The sequence below is a fragment of the Taudactylus pleione genome, unplaced genomic scaffold (assembly GCF_031769625.1).
Source record: "Taudactylus pleione unplaced genomic scaffold, aTauple2 ptg000495l, whole genome shotgun sequence".
NCBI lineage: Eukaryota > Metazoa > Chordata > Amphibia > Anura > Myobatrachidae > Taudactylus > Taudactylus pleione.
In genome coordinates this window covers 1,726,221-1,747,291 of record NW_028284897.1, presented here as the reverse complement: position 1 = coordinate 1,747,291, position 21,071 = coordinate 1,726,221, and the positions used below count along the sequence as shown (strand labels likewise).

The following is a 21,071-nucleotide window of genomic DNA, read 5'->3' as shown; positions in this document are numbered from 1 at the left end:
GAAGTGATTTGGGCCTCGGGAAAATGGCCGCCGCCTCCGTCTCTTTTGCACACTGGGGACACTTACTGTAGCTGTACATAGAGTCCTGCTCTAGTGCCCGGAGCTCCTCCCCCTTACTCCAGCAGCAGCATCAGCGTCACATGACCGGCTGCCGTGTGATCCTGTTCTAGCGGCGGCTCCTGCTGTATCCCTGGTAATGTCATCTACTATTATTATACAGGGGGAGCAGCCTGTGGTGTCCTGTTATTACTATTATTATACAGGGGGAGCAGCCTGTGGTGTCCTGTTATTACTATTATTATACAGGGGGAGCAGCCTGTGGTGTCCTGTTATTACTATTATTATACAGGGGGAGCAGCCTGTGGTGTCCTGTTATTACTATTATTATACAGGGGGAGAAGCCTGTGGTGTCCTGTTATTACTATTATTATACAGGGGGAGCAGCCTGTGGTGTCCTGTTACTATTATTATACAGGGGGAGCGGCTTGTGGTGTCCTGTTATTATACAGGGGGAGTAGCCTGTGGTGTCCTGTTATTACTATTATTATACAGGGGGAGCAGCCTGTGGTGTCCTGTTATTACTATTATTATGCAGGGGGAGCAGCCTGTGGTGTCCTGTTATTACTATTATTATGCAGGGGGTGCAGCCTGTGGTGTCATGTTATTACTATTATTATACAGGGGGAGCAGCCTGTGGTGTCCTGTTATTACTATTATTATACAGGGGGTGCAGCCTGTGGTGTCCTGCTATTACTATTATTATACAGGGGGAGAAGCCTGTGGTGTCCTGTTATTACTATTATACAGGGGGAGCAGCCTGTGGTGTCCTGTTATTACTATTATACAGGGGGAGCAGCCTGTGGTGTCCTGTTATTACTATTATTATACAGGGGGAGCAGCCTGTGGTGTCCTGTTATTACTATTATTATACAGGGGGAGCAGCCTGTGGTGTCCTGTTACTATTATTATACAGGGGGAGCAGCCTGAGGTGTTCTATTGTTATTATTATACAGGAGAAGCAGCCTGTGGTGTCCCATTATTATTATAATTATACAGGGGGAGTAGCTTGTGGTGTCCTGTTATTATTTTTTTTTACAGGGGGAGAGCGTATTCTAACAGTTCCTTATCTGCACTAGCTCCTATAAGTTCAGTCTCACATAGAACTGATCTTAGTCAGATTATATAACGTGCAGATAACTCGAGCAGTTCCTTCTTAGGTGTAAAAATTCGCCTTTTGGAATCCCTCTCAATACAGGAGGAAAGTGTGCACTTGTGTTATGTAATACTGGAGGAAAGTGTGCACTTGTGTTATGTAGTACAGGAGGAAAGTTTGCACTTGTGTTATGTAGTACAGGAGGAAAGTGTGCACTTGTGTTATGTAATACTGGAGGAAAGTGTGCACTTGTGTTATGTAATACAGGAGGAAAGTGTGCACTTGTGTTATGTAATACTGGAGGAACGTGTGCACTTGTGTTATGTAATACTGGAGGAAAGTGTGCACTTGTGTTATGTAATACTGGAGGAAAGTGTGCACTTGTGTTATGTAATACTGGAGGAAAGTGTGCACTTGTGTTATGTAATACTGGAGGAAAGTGTGCACTTGTGTTATGTAATACTGGAGGAAAGTGTGCACTTGTGTTATGTAGTACTGGAGGAAAGTGTGCACTTGTGTTATGTAATACTGGAGGAAAGTGTGCACTTGTGTTATGTAATACTGGAGGAAAGTGTGCGCTTGTGTTATGTAATACTGGAGGAAAGTGTGCACTTGTGTTATGTAGTACAGGAGGAAAGTGTGCACTTGTGTTATGTAGTACAGGAGGAAAGTGTGCACTTGTGTTATGTAATACAGGAGGAAAGTGTGCACTTGTGTTATGTAATACAGGAGGAAAGTGTGCACTTGTGTTATGTAATACAGGAGGAAAGTGTGCACTTGTGTTATGTAATACTGGAGGAAAGTGTGCACTTGTGTTATGTAATACTGGAGGAAAGTGTGCACTTGTGTTATGTAATACTGGAGGAAAGTGTGCACTTGTGTTATGTAGTACAGGAGGAAAGTGTGCACTTGTGTTATGTAATACAGGAGGAAAGTGTGCACTTGTGTTATGTAGTACTGGAGGAAAGTGTGCACTTGTGTTATGTAGTACTGGAGGAAAGTGTGCACTTGTGTTATGTAATACTGGAGGAAAGTGTGCACTTGTGTTATGTAATACTGGAGGAAAGTGTGCACTTGTGTTATGTAATACTGGAGGAAAGTGTGCACTTGTGTTATGTAGTACTGGAGGAAAGTGTGCACTTGTGTTATGTAATACTGGAGGAAAGTGTGCACTTGTGTTATGTAATACTGGAGGAAAGTGTGCGCTTGTGTTATGTAATACTGGAGGAAAGTGTGCGCTTGTGTTATGTAGTACAGGAGGAAAGTGTGCGCTTGTGTTATGTAGTACAGGAGGAAAGTGTGCACTTGTGTTATGTAATACAGGAGGAAAGTGTGCACTTGTGTTATGTAATACAGGAGGAAAGTGTGCACTTGTGTTATGTAATACAGGAGGAAAGTTTGCACTTGTGTTATGTAATACTGGAGGAAAGTGTGCACTTGTGTTATGTAATACTGGAGGAAAGTGTGCACTTGTGTTATGTAATACTGGAGGAAAGTGTGCACTTGTGTTATGTAGTACAGGAGGAAAGTGTGCACTTGTGTTATGTAATACAGGAGGAAAGTGTGCACTTGTGTTATGTAGTACTGGAGGAAAGTGTGCACTTGTGTTATGTAATACTGGAGGAAAGTGTGCACTTGTGTTATGTAATACTGGAGGAAAGTGTGCACTTGTGTTATGTAATACAGGAGGAAAGTGTGCACTTGTGTTATGTAGTACAGGAGGAAAGTGTGCACTTGTGTTATGTAATACAGGAGGAAAGTGTGCACTTGTGTTATGTAATACTGGAGGAAAGTGTGCACTTGTGTTATGTAATACTGGAGGAAAGTGTGCACTTGTGTTATGTAGTACAGGAGGAAAGTGTGCACTTGTGTTATGTAATACAGGAGGAAAGTGTGCACTTGTGTTATGTAGTACTGGAGGAAAGTGTGCACTTGTGTTATGTAATACTGGAGGAAAGTGTGCACTTGTGTTATGTAATACTGGAGGAAAGTGTGCACTTGTGTTATGTAATACAGGAGGAAAGTGTGCACTTGTGTTATGTAGTACAGGAGGAAAGTGTGCACTTGTGTAATGTAATACTGGAGGAAAGTTTGCACTTGTGTTATGTAGTACTGGAGGAAAGTGTGCACTTGTTTTATGTAATACAGGAGGAAAGGGTGCGCTTGTGTTATGTAGTACAGGAGGAAAATGTGCGCTTGTGTTATGTAGTACAGGAGGAAAGTGTGCACTTGTGTTATGTAATACTGGAGGAAAGTGTGCACTTGTGTTATGTAATACTGGAGGAAAGTGTGCACTTGTGTTATGTAATACTGGAGGAAAGTGTGCACTTGTGTTATGTAGTACTGGAGGAAAGTGTGCACTTGTGTTATGTAATACAGGAGGAAAGTGTGCACTTGTGTTATGTAGTACTGGAGGAAAGTGTGCACTTGTGTTATGTAGTACAGGAGGAAAGTGTGCACTTGTGTTATGTAGTACAGGAGGAAAGTGTGCACTTGTGTTATGTAATACTGGAGGAAAGTGTGCACTTGTGTTATGTAGTACAGGAGGAAAGTGTGCACTTGTGTTATGTAATACTGGAGGAAAGTGTGCACTTGTGTTATGTAATACAGGAGGAAAGTGTGCACTTGTGTTATGTAATACTGGAGGAAAGTGTGCACTTGTGTTATGTAATACTGGAGGAAAGTGTGCACTTGTGTTATGTAGTACAGGAGGAAAGTGTGCACTTGTGTTATGTAATACTGGAGGAAAGTGTGCACTTGTGTTATGTAGTACAGGAGGAAAGTGTGCACTTGTGTTATGTAATACTGGAGGAAAGTGTGCACTTGTGTTATGTAATACTGGAGGAAAGTGTGCACTTGTGTTATGTAATACAGGAGGAAAGTGTGCACTTGTGTTATGTAATACAGGAGGAAAGTGTGCACTTGTGTTATGTAATACAGGAGGAAAGTGTGCACTTGTGTTATGTAATACAGGAGGAAAGTGTGCACTTGTGTTATGTAATACTGGAGGAAAGTGTGCACTTGTGTTATGTAATACTGGAGGAAAGTGTGCACTTGTGTTATGTAGTACAGGAGGAAAGTGTGCACTTGTGTTATGTAGTACAGGAGGAAAGTGTGCACTTGTGTTATGTAATACAGGAGGAAAGTGTGCACTTGTGTTATGTAGTACTGGAGGAAAGTGTGCACTTGTGTTATGTAATACTGGAGGAAAGTGTGCACTTGTGTTATGTAATACTGGAGGAAAGTGTGCACTTGTGTTATGTAATACAGGAGGAAAGTGTGCACTTGTGTTATGTAGTACAGGAGGAAAGTGTGCACTTGTGTAATGTAATACTGGAGGAAAGTTTGCACTTGTGTTATGTAGTACAGGAGGAAAGTGTGCACTTGTTTTATGTAATACAGGAGGAAAGGGTGCGCTTGTGTTATGTAGTACAGGAGGAAAATGTGCGCTTGTGTTATGTAGTACAGGAGGAAAGTGTGCACTTGTGTTATGTAATACTGGAGGAAAGTGTGCACTTGTGTTATGTAATACTGGAGGAAAGTGTGCACTTGTGTTATGTAATACTGGAGGAAAGTGTGCACTTGTGTTATGTAGTACTGGAGGAAAGTGTGCACTTGTGTTATGTAATACAGGAGGAAAGTGTGCACTTGTGTTATGTAATACAGGAGGAAAGTGTGCACTTGTGTTATGTAGTACTGGAGGAAAGTGTGCACTTGTGTTATGTAGTACAGGAGGAAAGTGTGCACTTGTGTTATGTAGTACAGGAGGAAAGTGTGCACTTGTGTTATGTAATACTGGAGGAAAGTGTGCACTTGTGTTATGTAGTACAGGAGGAAAGTGTGCACTTGTGTTATGTAATACAGGAGGAAAGTGTGCACTTGTTTTATGTAATACTGGAGGAAAGTGTGCACTTGTGTTATGTAGTACAGGAGGAAAGTGTGCACTTGTGTTATGTAATACTGGAGGAAAGTGTGCACTTGTGTTATGTAATACAGGAGGAAAGTGTGCACTTGTGTTATGTAATACTGGAGGAAAGTTTGCACTTGTGTTATGTAGTACAGGAGGAAAGTGTGCACTTGTGTTATGTAGTACAGGAGGAAAGTGTGCACTTGTGTTATGTAGTACAGGAGGAAAGTGTGCACTTGTGTTATGTAATACTGGAGGAAAGTGTGCACTTGTGTTATGTAGTACAGGAGGAAAGTGTGCACTTGTGTTATGTAATACTGGAGGAAAGTGTGCACTTGTGTTATGTAATACAGGAGGAAAGTGTGCACTTGTGTTATGTATTACAGGAGGAAAGTGTGCACTTGTGTTATGTAATACAGGAGGAAAGTGTGCACTTGTGTTATGTAATACTGGAGGAAAGTGTGCACTTGTGTTATGTAGTACAGGAGGAAAGTTTGCACTTGTGTTATGTAATACAGGAGGAAAGTGTGCACTTGTGTTATGTATTACAGGAGGAAAGTGTGCACTTGTGTTATGTAATACAGGAGGAAAGTGTGCACTTGTGTTATGTAATACTGGAGGAAAGTGTGCACTTGTGTTATGTAGTACAGGAGGAAAGTTTGCACTTGTGTTATGTAGTACAGGAGGAAAGTGTGCACTTGTGTTATGTAGTACAGGAGGAAAGTGTGCCCTTGTGTTATGTAGTACAGGAGGAAAGTGTGCACTTGTGTTATGTAATACTGGAGGAAAGTGTGCACTTGTGTTATGTACTAAACTGTTCCTAGCTGTCTTTTTCCTGAAAAGATCCGTTTGTATTTTGCCGTCTGGTGATCTTTGTATTCTCAGATCCGGGAACGTGACTTCTGTGTGGCTAGTCTCACAGGAAAGTGTTACGTTCAAATCGTTAGTATCGAGAACTCTGATGAACTCAAAAAACAATTAGATCGGACCATCCCAAAGAACAGAGGTTCCCAAAGTCCACCTTCACAGTCCACGTTTTAGGGATATCCATGCTTGAGCACAGGTGACTTAATTAGTACCTCAATCCATTTGATTTACCCATCTGGACTCAAGCTTGGATATCTCTAAAACATGGACTGTAATGGCGTACTTTGGGAACCTCTGCCATAGAATGATCCTACCTGTTAGTAAGGTACCTCTACTCTGGATCTTTTTGCCTATTCTAATTACAATGGGCACAAGATCACCTCAGCTATCTGCACGTTATATAATCTGACTAAGATCAGTTCTATGTGAGACTGAAGTTATAGGAGCTAGTGCAGATAAGGCACTGTTAGAATACGCTCTCTGACCTTATACCACTCAGACCAGTGCATATAAATACAAGCCTCCCTTTATTATATTATATAACTGTGATTGGTGATTCCTCATACAACAGTGCATTAGATTATTAGGGAACGTCATTCCAAATGCCTGATAGAGCATCTTATGAGATCTTCCATTAGAGGACAGCATTACAATTACTCACTATACTGTGGGTTATATAGATATAATACCTTTATATATTGAGCCCTTACATAGCTAGTGCTGTAATCAGACAGTGAGGAGGGTTTGTGAATACGTCTGCACACAGTCACTGTGGATACTAACAGTTGATGTGAGTTGAGTTTAATTAGATCTATGTGAATTATTATTTGTGAAGTGTCCATTGTCTACTGACACCCTATTCATACACTAATCATGGATTATTAAAATGTCATGACATAATATTCATATAATAATAAATAATACGTTAAGAACTTGATGTGGTAACACAACTTTTATTAACTGGTTTAATTTCATACTATTTTCTTTTCATTGTATACTTTATATTTCGAGGACAACATTTTTTACACATTAATATGAATAAAGGTTATATTTTAATATAGTTATCATATTCCCAAATAACTGAATGACAAAATTTTGTCATATTGAACTGATATAGGTCCGTGAGTGCCCCATAAAGGAATACTGTGTCTTTTTGTTTGTTATTTATAATATTATTATACAGGGGGAGCAGCCTGTATTGTCCTGTTATTATTATAATTATACAGGGGGAGCAGCCTGTGGTGTCCTGTTATTATTATTATTATACAGGGGGAGCAGCCTGTGGTGTCCTGTTATTATTATTATTATACAGGGAGAGTAGCCTGTGGTGTCCTGTTATTATTATTATACAGGGAGAGCATCCTCTGGTGTCCTGTTATTATTATTATTATTATACAGGAGAAGCAGCCCGTGGTGTCCTGTTAAAATTATTATACAGGTGGATTAGCCTGTGATTTCCTTTTTATTATCATTATAGAGGGGGAGCAGCAGGTGGTGTCCTGTTATTGTTGTTGTTGTTATTAATTGTTGTTATTATTATATACAGGGGAGCAGCTTGTGGTGTCCTGCTACAATAATTTTACAGGTGGAGCAGCCTGTGGTGTCCTGTTATTATATAGCAGCAGATACAGAGTTATAATAACACAAATGAGCTGTCAGATAAAGAAATAACACATAATAGGTATAACATGTATGTATGGGAAATAGTTTGTATCACGACAGTCAGAATCCTGATGCGCCCTATACTGTCTGCAGGATCCGGACGGGTCAAAATGCCGACAACTTCAAATGGTGAGTGTTAGGGTTAGGCTGTGGGAGTGGAGGGTTAGGGTACCAGAGGGGAGGTTTATGGTAAGGCTGCGGGAGGAGAGGAGGTGGTTAGGGTTAGGCTGCGGGAGGGTGGATTGGGTTTAGAGTTAACCTTAGGATACTTAGTGAAAATGTCGAGATTTTCAGTGTCGGGATTCCAATTCTGGCATTCCAACCATCTGCATTTTGACCATCGGGATGTTGAACCCAACCCCTTATGTACGAGGGTGGTCAATAAGGTAACAAGACCTCTCATGTGTAATGTTCTCTATTTCATTCTAATTACCCACCAGGACAGAGCAGGTAGACCACTGCTTCCCCTCACACCCATTACACTGCGCCTCATATCAGTCATACTGTCCCAGCATCAGGTGTAAGATGGCGGGGCTGGCGGTAACATGGGCACACATTAAGGTGCATAGTGTGATCAGATTTCTGTGTATAAAGGGCACATCAGCAGCTGTAATTCATCACCAGCTTATTGGAGTGTACGGTGATAATGTCATGGTAACAGGTTTGGGGTTGGTGCCTTTGATAACAGCAGGACATACATTCAAGATGAGCAGCCAAGCACGTCCACTCAGCCAACCGCATGCATGTGTTGTTACAGCGCTACCATTGGGAGATACTGGACCATCCTCCCTACAGTCCTGACCTGGTACTAAGTCATTTCCATCTCTTTGGACTATTGAGGAAGTACCTGGGTGGAAGGTGATTCACAGCCGATGGTGAAATTCAGCATTTGTCATATCCTGGCTTCAGACGCTTGACCCTGATTTCTTCTAGGCCAGAATAGATGCCTTGGTGTAACGTTGGAACAAATGCTTAGACAAGTACGGGCTCTATGTGGATAAATAATCTGTACTAAGGCCATGCTATTTATTATATGTATATGTACAAGGTGACTACATTTACACAATGAGAGGTCTTGTTACTTTATGTATTGAACCACCCTCCTATATATACCAGATGATACATAACAGGAGCTGGGGAAGGATGTGTGAGAAGGACACAGACAGGCCATGTAACAAAGGGCTGCACTCCCTGAGCTGAGACTGTCTGTCAGGGCGTCTTGTTATCCTGAGCAATAGAGACTCTCTCAGAGACAGCCAGTGGCTGTGACAGTCCCCAGATCCTCAGAGTGTCACTGATTATCCCCCAGGACATGTCTCACCCCACCCTGCGCTGCACACACACGGCCGGCAGGCTGGTCACACATGTAACATACATCTGAGGTGCAGTCATTTGTCATTTCATCATTTGTGCAGAGTGACTGATGGGATTCTGTATTGTGTAACCCTTTGTGTGTCCCCTGGGCTGCCTGCTGTCCTATCCCTGTGTTATTAACCTCTTCTGTTCCCTTCCCCCTCCCCTGTGTTACTGACACCTCTGTACAGCTGTTACACCCCCTGTTGTGCACTGACATGACTGGGGAGGTGAGGGGATCTGGGAGTGTATGCAGTGATATTTTGTGTCTCCCCCAATACACAGGATTACACAGTAGTGAAGAAGACATCCGGTGAGTGTGAGACACCCAGCAGCTGTTCCATTGTGTCAGGAGAACTGAGCAGGACCCAGAGCCCCATCACGGTGCCTCCACCTCACTCACTGATACATGAGAGAGACAATGACCAGAAGATCCTGGAACTCACCAATAAGATCATTCAGCTGCTGACTGGAGAGGTGACTGCTGGGAATGGGACATTATACAGTAACACCAGGGGATGTGTCTGGGTGATGACTGGAGAGGTGACTGCTGGGAATGGGACATTATACAGTAACACCAGGGGATGTGTCTGGGTGATGACTGGAGAGGTGACTGCTGGGAATGGGACATTATACAGTAACACCAGGGGATGTGTCTGGGTGATGACTGGAGAGGTGAATGCTGGGAATGGGACATTATACAGTAACACCAGGGGATGTGTCAGGGTGATGACTGGAGAGGTGACTGCTGGGAATGGGACATTATACAGTAACACCAGGGGATGTGTCTGGGTGATGACTGGAGAGGCGACTGCTGGGAATGGGACATTATACAGTAACACCAGAGGATGTGTCTGGGTGATGACTGGAGAGGTGACTGCTGGGAATGGGACATTATACAGTAACACCAGGGGATGTGTCTGGGTGATGACTGGAGAGGTGACTGCTGGGATTGGGACATTATACAGTAACACCAGGGGATGTGTCTGGGTGATGACTGGAGAGGTGACTGCTGGGAATGGGACATTATACAGTAACACCAGGGGATGTGTCTGGGTGATGACTGGAGAGGTGACTGCTGGGAATGGGACATTATACAGTAACACCAGGGGATGTGTCTGGGTGATGACTGGAGAGGTGACTGCTGGGAATGGGACATTATACAGTAACACCAGGGGATGTGTCTGGGTGATGACTGGAGAGGTGACTGCTGGGAATGGGACATTATACAGTAACACCACGGGATGTGTCTGGGTGGTGACTGGAGAGGTGACTGCTGGGAATGGGACATTATACAGTAACACCAGGGGATGTGTCTGGGTGATGACTGGAGAGGTGACTGCTGGGAATGGGACATTATACAGTAACACCAGGGGATGTGTCTGGGTGATGACTGGAGAGGTGACTGCTGGGAATGGGACATTATACAGTAACACCAGGGGATGTGTCTGGGTGATGACTGGAGAGGTGACTGCTGGGAAGGGGACATTATACGGTAACACCAGGGGATGTGTCTGGGTGGTGACTGGAGAGGTGACTGCTGGGAATGGGACATTATACGGTAACACCAGGGGATGTGTCTGGGTGATGACTGGAGAGGTGACTGCTGGGAATGGGACATTATACAGTAACACCAGGGGATGTGTCTGGGTGATGACTGGAGAGGTGACTGCTGGGAATGGGACATTATACAGTAACACCAGGGGATGTGTCTGGGTGATGACTGGAGAGGTGACTGCTGGGAATGGGACATTATACAGTAACACCAGGGGATGTGTCTGGGTGATGACTGGAGAGGTGACTGCTGGGAATGAGACATTATACAGTAACACCAGGGGATGTGTCTGGGTGATGACTGGAGAGGTGACTGCTGGGAATGGGACATTATACAGTAACACCAGGGGATGTGTCTGGGTGATGACTGGAGAGGTGACTGCTGGAAATGGGACATTATACAGTAACACCAGGGGATGTGTCTGGGTGATGACTGGAGAGGTGACTGCTGGGAATGAGACATTATACAGTAACACCAGGGGATGTGTCTGGGTGATGACTGGAGAGGTGACTGCTGGGAATGGGACATTATACAGTAACACCAGGGGATGTGTCTGGGTGATGACTGGAGGGATGACTGCTGGGAAGGGGACATTATACAGTAACACCAGGGGATGTGTCTGGGTGATGACTGGAGAGGTGACTGCTGGGAATGGGACATTATACAGTAACATCGGGGGATGTGTATGGTTGATGACTGGAGAGGTGACTGCTGGGAATGGGACATTATACAGTAACACCAGGGGATGTGTCTGGGTGATGACTGTATCACTGTGTGTGTCAGGTTCCTATAAGGTGTCAGGATGTCACTGTCTTATGTCTCCATGCAGGAGGGGGAGTATATAGAGGAACACAGGGCTTTGTGCAAGGACGTAATGATGGAGAATCACCGGCCCCTCACATCACTGGGTAAGAGGAGACTATAACTTATTGTACAGGAGAGAGCAGGTATGGGGACCTCTATATACACACATCACCTGATAATCACATATATCAGTGTTCTCCCCAGGCACCACCCGGCACTTTGAGATCCTGCAAGTGGGGACAGTATCTGGGAGCTATATAAAAAGGACCAGATCCTACAGACTTTGCAGATTTTTCATAATCAGATGACTGAGGGGCCTATTCATCATCACTTAATTTTCACAAAAGAAAGTGAAAGTGCACATTTTCACCTGCAATTGTAAAAATTAAGTTATCGTGCCATTCATCAAGTAGGTAAAGCAGGAGATATCACAGCTATCTCCTACTTACCTTCCTTTTGTGGAACGGCCTGCTGTCCCCACACACTAGTATGGGGACAGAATTCATCAAGCTCCGGAAATATAATATTTTCAGAGCTTGACTGTGGGAGCATTCGCCATCTTCAGATGGCGAATGCTCCTGCTATGGCATTGCAACCCGCTCCTTCCCTATGGTAAGGAGGTCCAGGTTGCGATGAGGGATGTTTTCAGATCCCTTCGCCCCTGTCTGGCTCCTTCCTTTGGATGTCGGGACTCTTATGCGCATGCGTGACCTGTAGGTTAAACATGCGCAGTCCCGTCACTGCTCTGCTAGGAGCAGTAAAAAGATTCACTGCTCCGAAAAGGAGCAATGAAGCGGCTCCCGGGGACAACTGATATCGCATCAGCTGTCATTGCGCCGGAGCAATGATGAGTTGCTCCGGTAGCCGCGGTGAGTCAGAATGTTAATTGTAGGGGTCCATTCAGACCCTGATAATTAACATCATGAATAGGCCCCTGGACCTCTAATAATAAGAAAATTACTATATGAATTGTTATTTCAAGTTTAATTGTAAGGTCAGGGTTTAAAACATTTTATTATTGCGAAGGCCCTCACCCGGCTACTTCATGATGCCACCCGGCTGGAAAAAAATTCTGGGGAGAACACTGTTTATACAATGTACTCAGTCACTGTGTGTCTCCTACAGATGGACCCAGTTATAGAAATACCCCAGAGAGATATCCCCGTCCTCTGTATTCCCAGCACTGTACAGAGGAGAATCACATATATACATGTACTCAGTCACTGTGTGTCTCCTACAGATGGGCCCAGTAACAGTAATACCCCAGAGAGATGTCCCCGTCCTCTGTATTCCCAGCACTGTACAGAGGAGAATCACATATATACACTGTACTCAGTCACTGTGTGTCTCCTACAGATGGGCCCAGTAACAGTAATACCCCAGAGAGATGTCCCCGTCCTCTGTATTCCCAGCACTGTACAGAGGAGAATCACATATATACAGTGTACTCAGTCACTGTGTGTCTCCTACAGATGGGCCCAGTAACAGTAATACCCCAGAGAGATGTCCCCGTCCTCTGTATTCCCAGCACTGTATAGAGGAGAATCACATATATACAATGTACTCAGTCACTGTGTGTCTCCTACAGATGGAGCCAGTAACAGTAATACCCCAGAGAGATGTCCCCGTCCTCTGTATTCCCAGCACTGTACAGAGGAGAATCACATATATACACTGTACTCAGTCACTGTGTGTCTCCTACAGATGGGCCCAGTAACAGTAATACCCCAGAGAGATGTCCCCGTCCTCTGTATTCCCAGCACTGTACAGAGGAGAATCACATATATACAATGTACTCAGTCACTGTGTGTCTCCTACAGATGGGCCCAGTAACAGTAATACCCCAGAGAGATGTCCCCGTCCTCTGTATTCCCAGCACTGTACAGAGGAGAATCACATATATACACTGTACTCAGTCACTGTGTGTCTCCTACAGATGGGCCCAGTAACAGTAATACCCCAGAGAGATGTCCCCGTCCTCTGTATTCCCAGCACTGTACAGAGGAGAATCACATATATACAATGTACTCAGTCACTGTGTATCTCCTACAGATGGGCCCAGTAACAGTAATACCCCAGAGAGATGTCCCCGTCCTCTGTATTCCCAGCACTGTACAGAGGAGAATCACATATATACAGTGTACTCAGTCACTGTGTGTCTCCTACAGATGGAGCCAGTAACAGTAATACCCCAGAGAGATGTCCCCGTCCTCTGTATTCCCAGCACTGTACAGAGGAGAGTCACATATATACAATGTACTCAGTCACTGTGTGTCTCCTACAGATGGGCCCAGTAACAGTAATACCCCAGAGAGATGTCCCCGTCCTCTGTATTCCCAGCACTGTACAGAGGAGAATCACATATATACAATGTACTCAGTCACTGTGTGTCTCCTACAGATGGGCCCAGTAACAGAAATACCCCAGAGAGATGTCCCCGTCCTCTGTATTCCCAGCACTGTACAGAGGAGAATCACATATATACAGTGTACTCAGTCAGTGTATGTCTCCTACAGATGGGCCCAGTAACAGTAATACCCCAGAGAGATGTCCCCGTCCTCTGTATTCCCAGCACTGTACAGAGGAGAATCACATATATACAATGTACTCAGTCAGTGTATGTCTCCTACAGATGGGCCCAGTGACAGTAATACCCCAGAGATATGTCCCCGTCCTCTTTATTCCCAGGATTTTACAGAGGACTATCACAGGATCCCACAGGAGCATCAGGTACCAAAGGGACTGTCACTATATGATGTGTAGAGATGCTGTGTGTGTCTAATACACTAATATTCTACTGTTTATTCTCAATTATTGAAACCAAACATTATTTAAAAAAACTATTTCTGTTTAGGGTGCAGCTCATACTAATAAGGCAGAAGATATAGAGGGAGAAGAAGAGACGTATGTGACTGATATGAAGGCAGAAGATACAGAGGGAGAAGAAGAGACGTATGTGGCTGATATAAAGGCAGAAGATACAGAGGGAGAAGAAGAGACGTATGTGACTGATATAAAGGCAGAAGATATAGAGGGAGAAGCAGAGACTTATGTGACTGATATGAAGGCAGAAGATATAGAGAGAGAAGAAGAGACGTATGTGACTAATATGAAGGCAGAAGATACAGAGGGAGAAGAAGAGACGTATGTGGCTGATATAAAGGCAGAAGATACAGAGGGAGAAGAAGAGACGTATGTGACTGATATAAAGGCAGAAGATACAGAGGGAGAAGAAGAGACGTATGCGACTGATATGAAGGCAGAAGATATAGAGGGAGAAGAAGAGACGTATGTGACTGATATGAAGGCAGAAGATACAGAGGGAGAAGAAGAGACATTTGAGAGGAGTGATCAGCAGTGTAAGGAGGAGGAAATCCATACAGATAGCACAGGTGAGTAATACACACTTACTACAGAAAACAGTCACATATTCTCCTTTCTCAGTCACTACAACAATCTCTTAGCCTACACCTTTCACTGTCAGTACAAACTAATGAGGGAAATGTATCTGCCTAGTTGGGGAGTCGGGAGCCATCAGCCCCTATTATACTCCTGCTCTCCCCCCTCACATCATGTCACTGTGTGCTACCAGCCCAGAGATCTGACCAGTCTCCTCCGGGATATGTTTAAGATGCCGGCGGTCGCAATCCCGACTGCCGGCATCTAGAATCCTTAATCCCGGCTAGGGTTAAATGACAGGCGTCTATAATCCAGACGCCTGTCATTTTCCCGACACTGGCGCCCGGCATCCCGATCGAAGGGATGCCGGGCGCTGCAAGCGGACAGCCGCAGGGGTGGGGGAGGGTTACGTTTAGGCCACCTGGGGGGAACTTAGAGTTAGGCACCCCCCCGGGAGGGTTAGGGTTAGGCTAGGGGAGGGAGTGTTAGGGCTAGGCACCCCCACTGGGTCTTAGGGTTAGGCACCCCCCCCGGGATTTAGGTTTAGATAGCGGGGAAGGGGGGGTTAGGGTTAGGCACTTAGAGGGGGGAGGTTAGGGTTAGGCACCCCTAAGGAGGGTTAGGGGGTTAGAATAGAATAGTTTATACTTACCTTTAGACGATCGGGATTTCCAGCGCTGTCGGTCTTCCGCTGCCGGGTTATGCTGTTTTGTCGGGCTGCCGTAGCCGGGATTCGAACTGCCGGTCATGCGGCAGCCGGCATTCCATACCGAATGCGTCTCCTCCCCACACTCTCTGGTGTATCTCACACACTGAGATGGAGATCACAGCAGGGTGCAGCTAGTATGACCTGTGTGTGATATAATGTATAGACCATGCCTGCACTCTGTTACACATACTGAGATGGAGATATGGAGAGTGTGAGGACACAGCAGGATACAGCTAGTATGTCCTGTGTGTGATATAATGTATAGACCATGCCTGCACTCTGTTACACATACTGAGATGGAGATATGGAGAGTGTGAGGACACAGCAGGATGCAGCTAGTATGTCCTGTGTGTGATATAATGTATAGAGCACTCTGCACTCTATTAGTAGTGACTGTTTTAGCTCAGTGTAACATCCATTACAGTGTAGATCAGTGGTCGAAGTGGGAATTTGTAGTGGGGGTATGGAAAAAGTAAGGTTGTAAATATGCGGGCTCAGGCTGTGTATTTACACACACATTGCCGCCAGCGCGGCGGCAATGTGTGTGTTAATCAGCAGCCGAAGAGAGTCAGACAGACTCTCATTGACTTCTGCAGCGCCCACTGCAAGAGCCGGGCTGGAGCTAACTCATGAGCTGGCCTTCCAGCTCCTGCAGTGGGTAATGGGAGAGACGTCATGACGTAGCTCCCATAATGCAGAGCGCGCCAGCCCGGGAGGACTGATGCGTGGATGAATGCGGGAGCCGGAGCGGGGATTCAGGTAATTTTTTATTTTATTTATTTTTATTATTTTTTTGTCAGCACTACTGGGGGGCACTACTGTGGGGGGGGGGACTACTACTGGGGGCACTACTGGTGGGGGGGACTACTACTGGGGGCACTACTGGGGGGGGAACTACTACTGGGGGCACTACAACTGGGGGCACTGCATCGGGAAGGGAGACCTCTACTGGGGACTACTACTGGGGGGGCTTACTACTGGGGGCACAAGGGCCACTGCACTTGGAGGGACCACTACTGGGGGCACTAAATAGGGAGGACCACTACAGGGGGACTGTATAAGGGGCACTGCATAGGGGGGATCAATACTGGGGGCCTGCATACGGGGGATCACTACTGGGGGCACTATATAAAGGGCACTGCATAGGGGGTACCACTACTGGGGACACTGCATGGGTGGGACTACTACTGGGGTCACTATATAAGGGGCACTGCATAGGGGGCACCACTACTGGGGACACTGCATGGGTGGGACTACTACTGGGGTCACTATATAAGTGGCACTGCATAGGGGGGACCACACATTAAGGTGCAGAGTGATGAGAAAGGGGTGTGTCATGTTGGCACGTCCATTTTAAAGTGACCATGCCCTCATGACCATACCCATTTTTCGGCGCATAGAGGGGGCTTGCCCTGAGCTCCAAATACCCTAGTTACGCCTCTGTACACACAGTAGTGCCCATTACACATTATGCACTTTGAATTCCCCCCATAGAATTCACATGAAAAAAACACACATTGTCACCAATAACAAAATACAAACAAACACATTCCCCACAGTAATAAATACACACACACAGGCCCCCACAGTAATAAATACACACACACAGGCCCCCACAGTAATAAAATACACACACACATAGGCCCCCGCAATAATACACACACACACAGGCCCCCACAGTAATAAATACACACACAGGCCCCCACAGTAATAAATACACACACACAGGCCCCCACAGTAATAAATACACACACACAGGCCCCCACAGTAATAAAATACACACACACATAGGCCCCCGCAATAATACACACACACACAGGCCCCCACAGTAATAAATACACACACAGGCCCCCACAGTAATAAATACACACACACATAGGCCCCCACAGTAATAAATACACACACACATAGGCCCCCACAGTAATAAATACACATACACATAGGCCCCCGCAATAATACACACACACAGGCCCCCACAGTAATAAATACACACACAGGCCCCCACAGTAATAAATACACACATATAGGCCCCCACAGTAATAAATATACACACACAGGCCCCCACAGTAATAAATACACACACACAGGCCCCCATAGTAATAAATACACACACAGGCCCCCACAGTAATAACCACACACACACACACACACACACAGGCCCCCACAGTAATAAATACACAGACATAGGCCCCACAGGAAAAACATACACCATAGAAGGTATTACTCACTAATCAGTCAACAGAGCTGCGGAGACATGGTACAGGTAGGCAGGTTGTCTCCTAGGATGGTGTCTGTCCAGAGGCAGTGTGTAGTCACAGAAGGAGTGGAGATGAGAAGAGGAGCAGGGAGTGGAGTTCCGACCTTCAACCCGCAACCCCAAAGGAGCATGAAGCAGCAGCAGTCAATTGAGGAGCAGGGGAGGTTAGGCACAGAGGGAAAGGAGATGTGGTTGTGAGCAGGGACCGGAGTTCCATCAAGCAGCAACCCACACCCTGTGGGAGCCAGGAGCAACAGCTGTCAAATAAGGAGAAGGGGAGGGGAGCGGAGAACAGGGACCGCATTTCCGACCATTGTAATCTGCAACCGCGTGGGAGACAGGAGCAGCAGTAGCAATTAATTGAGAAGGATGGGTGGGGAGGCACTGAGGGAGTGGAGATGATGTGGGGAGCGGGGAGCAGGGACCACAGTGTCCATCGGTAATCTGCAACACCGCGGGAGACAAGGGCAGCAGTCAATTGAGGAGGAGTGGAGGCACAGAGGGAGTGTATCTGTGTCTATGAAGAGGGGAGCGCCGGAGATCCATCCAGTAGCAACAGCAGACAAGGGCCATCCAGCCTCCCAGCCCTGTGAGCAGCAGAACTTCCGGCGAGAAGCAGCATTATACAGGCAAGTGGCAAGCCGGGCTCTGGAGTGTGTGGCTGTATGAGTCACACGTGCAGCCACTCCCCCGCTGTGCAGAAGGCCAGAAGCTCACTGTAGTGTACAGACACAGCAACTTCTGGGTCAGTGCAAATCGAAGTGCCGGTATGTCATACCGCCGCATACCGGCACACTTCGACCACTGGTGTAGATTATAGATAAGGTGTCTGAATTCAGTGCAGGAAATCCCAGGTTTAAGCCCTGATGTTGCACCCATAGTACATAACATATCATAAGAGAGAGAATCTGGGGGAAGTGTATGAAGCCTTAGAGAGAGATACAGAGGAGAAATTGCCCACAGCAGCCAATCAGCTTCTAGCTATCATTATCAAGTACAGTAAGTGAAATGACAGAAGCTGATTGGTTGCTAAGGGCAACTTCTCCACAAACCTTCTGAAAGGTTTGGTACATCTCCCCCTTTGTAATTTTTAGTGATTACTCCCCGGCCAGTGTTACTGCTGCACCCTAATCCTCCTCATGAGAAACATCGCCAAATATATGATGAAGTCATTGGCCGCCATTCAGTATAGCGCAATGTTTCTGAGGGTGGAAGAGGAACTCTGATGAAAGTTCCGACCGCGCGGCTGTTTGACGGCTTAGCCCGGCACTAACAGCCTCACAGCCAGCACTTTAGTCGGAGAATGCCGGTTCTCATGACTAAATACCCAGGTTACGTCGTGAGAGCTGGCATTCTCTGACTTAACACTGCGCTGAATTTAATTGCTCCGGGAGGAGATGTTGGGGTACAGCCGGGCACGTCTTATTATAGTTACACAGTATGGAGATGTAAGGGTACAGCCGGGCACGTCTTATTATAGTTACACAGTATGGAGATGTTGGGGTACAGCCGGGCACGTCTTATTATAGTTACACAGTATGCAGATGTTGGGGCACAGCCGGGCATGTCTTATTATAGTTACACAGTATGGGGATGTTGGGGTACAGCCGGGCACGTCTTATTATAGTTACACAGTATGGAGATGTAAGGGTACAGCCGGGCACGTCTTATTATAGTTACACAGTATGGAGATGTTGGGGTACAGCCGGGCACGTCTTATTATAGTTACACAGTATGGAGATGTTGGGGTACAGCCGAGCACGTCTTATTATAGTTACACAGTATGGAGATGTTGGGGTACAGCCGGGCACGTCTTATTATAGTTACACAGTATGAGATGTTGGGGTACAGCCGGGCACGTCTTATAGTTACACAGTATGAGATGTTGGGGTACAGCCGGGCACGTCTTATTATAGTTACACAATATGGAGATGTTGGGGTACAGCCGGGCACGTCTTATTATAGTTACACAGTATGCAGATGTTGGGGTACAGCCGGGCATGTCTTATTATAGTTACACAGTATGCAGATGTTGGGTACAGCCGGGCACGTCTTATTATAGTTACACAGTATGGAGATGTTGGGGTACAGCCAGGCACGTCTTATTATAGTTACACAGTATGGAGATGTTGGGGTACAGCCGGGCACGTCTTATTATAGTTACACAGTATGGAGATGTTGGGGTACAGCCGGGCACGTCTTATTATAGTTACACAGTATGGAGATGTTGGGGTACAGCCGGGCACGTCTTATTATAGTTACACAGTATGAGATGTTGGGGTACAGCCGGGCACGTCTTATTATAGTTACACAGTATGGGGATGTTGGGGTACATCCGGGCACGTCTTATTATAGTTACACAGTATGGAGATGTTGGGGTAAAGCCGGGCACGTCTTATAGTTACACAGTATGAGATGTTGGGGTACAGCCGGGCACGTCTTATAGTTACACATTATGGAGATGTAGGGGTACAGCCGGGCACGTCTTATAGTTACACAGTATGGAGATGTTGGGGTAAAGCCGGGCACGTCTTATAGTTACGCAGTATGAGATATTGGGGTACAGCCGGGCACGTCTTATTATAGTTACACAGTATGGAGATGTTGGGGTACAGCCGGGCACGTCTTATTATAGTTACACAGTATGAGATGTTGGGGTACAGCCGGGCACATCTTATAGTTACACAGTATGGAGATGTTGGGGTAAAGCCGGGCATGTCTTATTATAGTTACACAGTATGGAGATGTTGGGGTACATCCGGGCACGTCTTATTATAGTTACACAGTATGGAGATGTTGGGGTACAGCCGGGCACGTCTTATTATAGTTACACAGTATGAGATGTTTGGGTACAGCCGGGCACGTCTTATAGTTACACAGTATGGAGATGTTGGGGTACAGCCAGGCACATCTTATTATAGTTACACAGTATGGAGATGTTGGGGTACAGCCAGGCACGTCTTTACAGTTACACAGTATGGGGATGTTGGGGTACAGCCGGGCACGTCTTATTATAGTTACACAGTATGAGATGTTGGGGTACAGCCGGGCACGTCTTATTATAGTTACACAGTATGGAGATGTTGGGGTACAGCCGGTCACGTCTTATTATAGTTACACAGTATGGAGATGTTGGGGTACAACCGGGCACGTCTTATTATAGTTACACAGTATGGAGATGTTGGGGTACAGCCGGGCACGTCTTATTATAGTTACACAGTATGGAGATGTTAGGGTACAGCCGGGCACGTCTTATTATAGTTACACAGTTTGGAGATGTTGGGGTACAGCCGGGCACGTATTATTATAGTTACACAATATGGAGATGTTGGGGTACAGCCGGGCACGTCTTTTTACAGTTACACAGTATGGAGATGTTGGGGTACAGCCAGGCACGTCTTTACA

The 21,071-nt window shown here is 45.8% G+C and overlaps 1 protein-coding gene across 1 annotated transcript in view; it reads left to right on the top strand.

The window, feature by feature from the left end:
• Nucleotides 1–140: 140 nt before the first annotated feature.
• Nucleotides 141–21,071, top strand: part of LOC148502509 (uncharacterized) — a 97,756-nt gene continuing 76,825 nt past the window's right edge. Inside the window, exons 1-6 of the mRNA XM_088449770.1 lie at nt 141–193; nt 9,228–9,419; nt 11,327–11,405; nt 13,702–13,787; nt 14,177–14,320; nt 14,417–14,693. Coding sequence (XP_088305896.1) covers nt 11,372–11,405; nt 13,702–13,787; nt 14,177–14,320; nt 14,417–14,693 — 541 coding nt within the window. The 5' untranslated portion in view covers nt 141–193; nt 9,228–9,419; nt 11,327–11,371. The remainder of the gene's footprint in view (nt 194–9,227; nt 9,420–11,326; nt 11,406–13,701; nt 13,788–14,176; nt 14,321–14,416; nt 14,694–21,071) is intronic.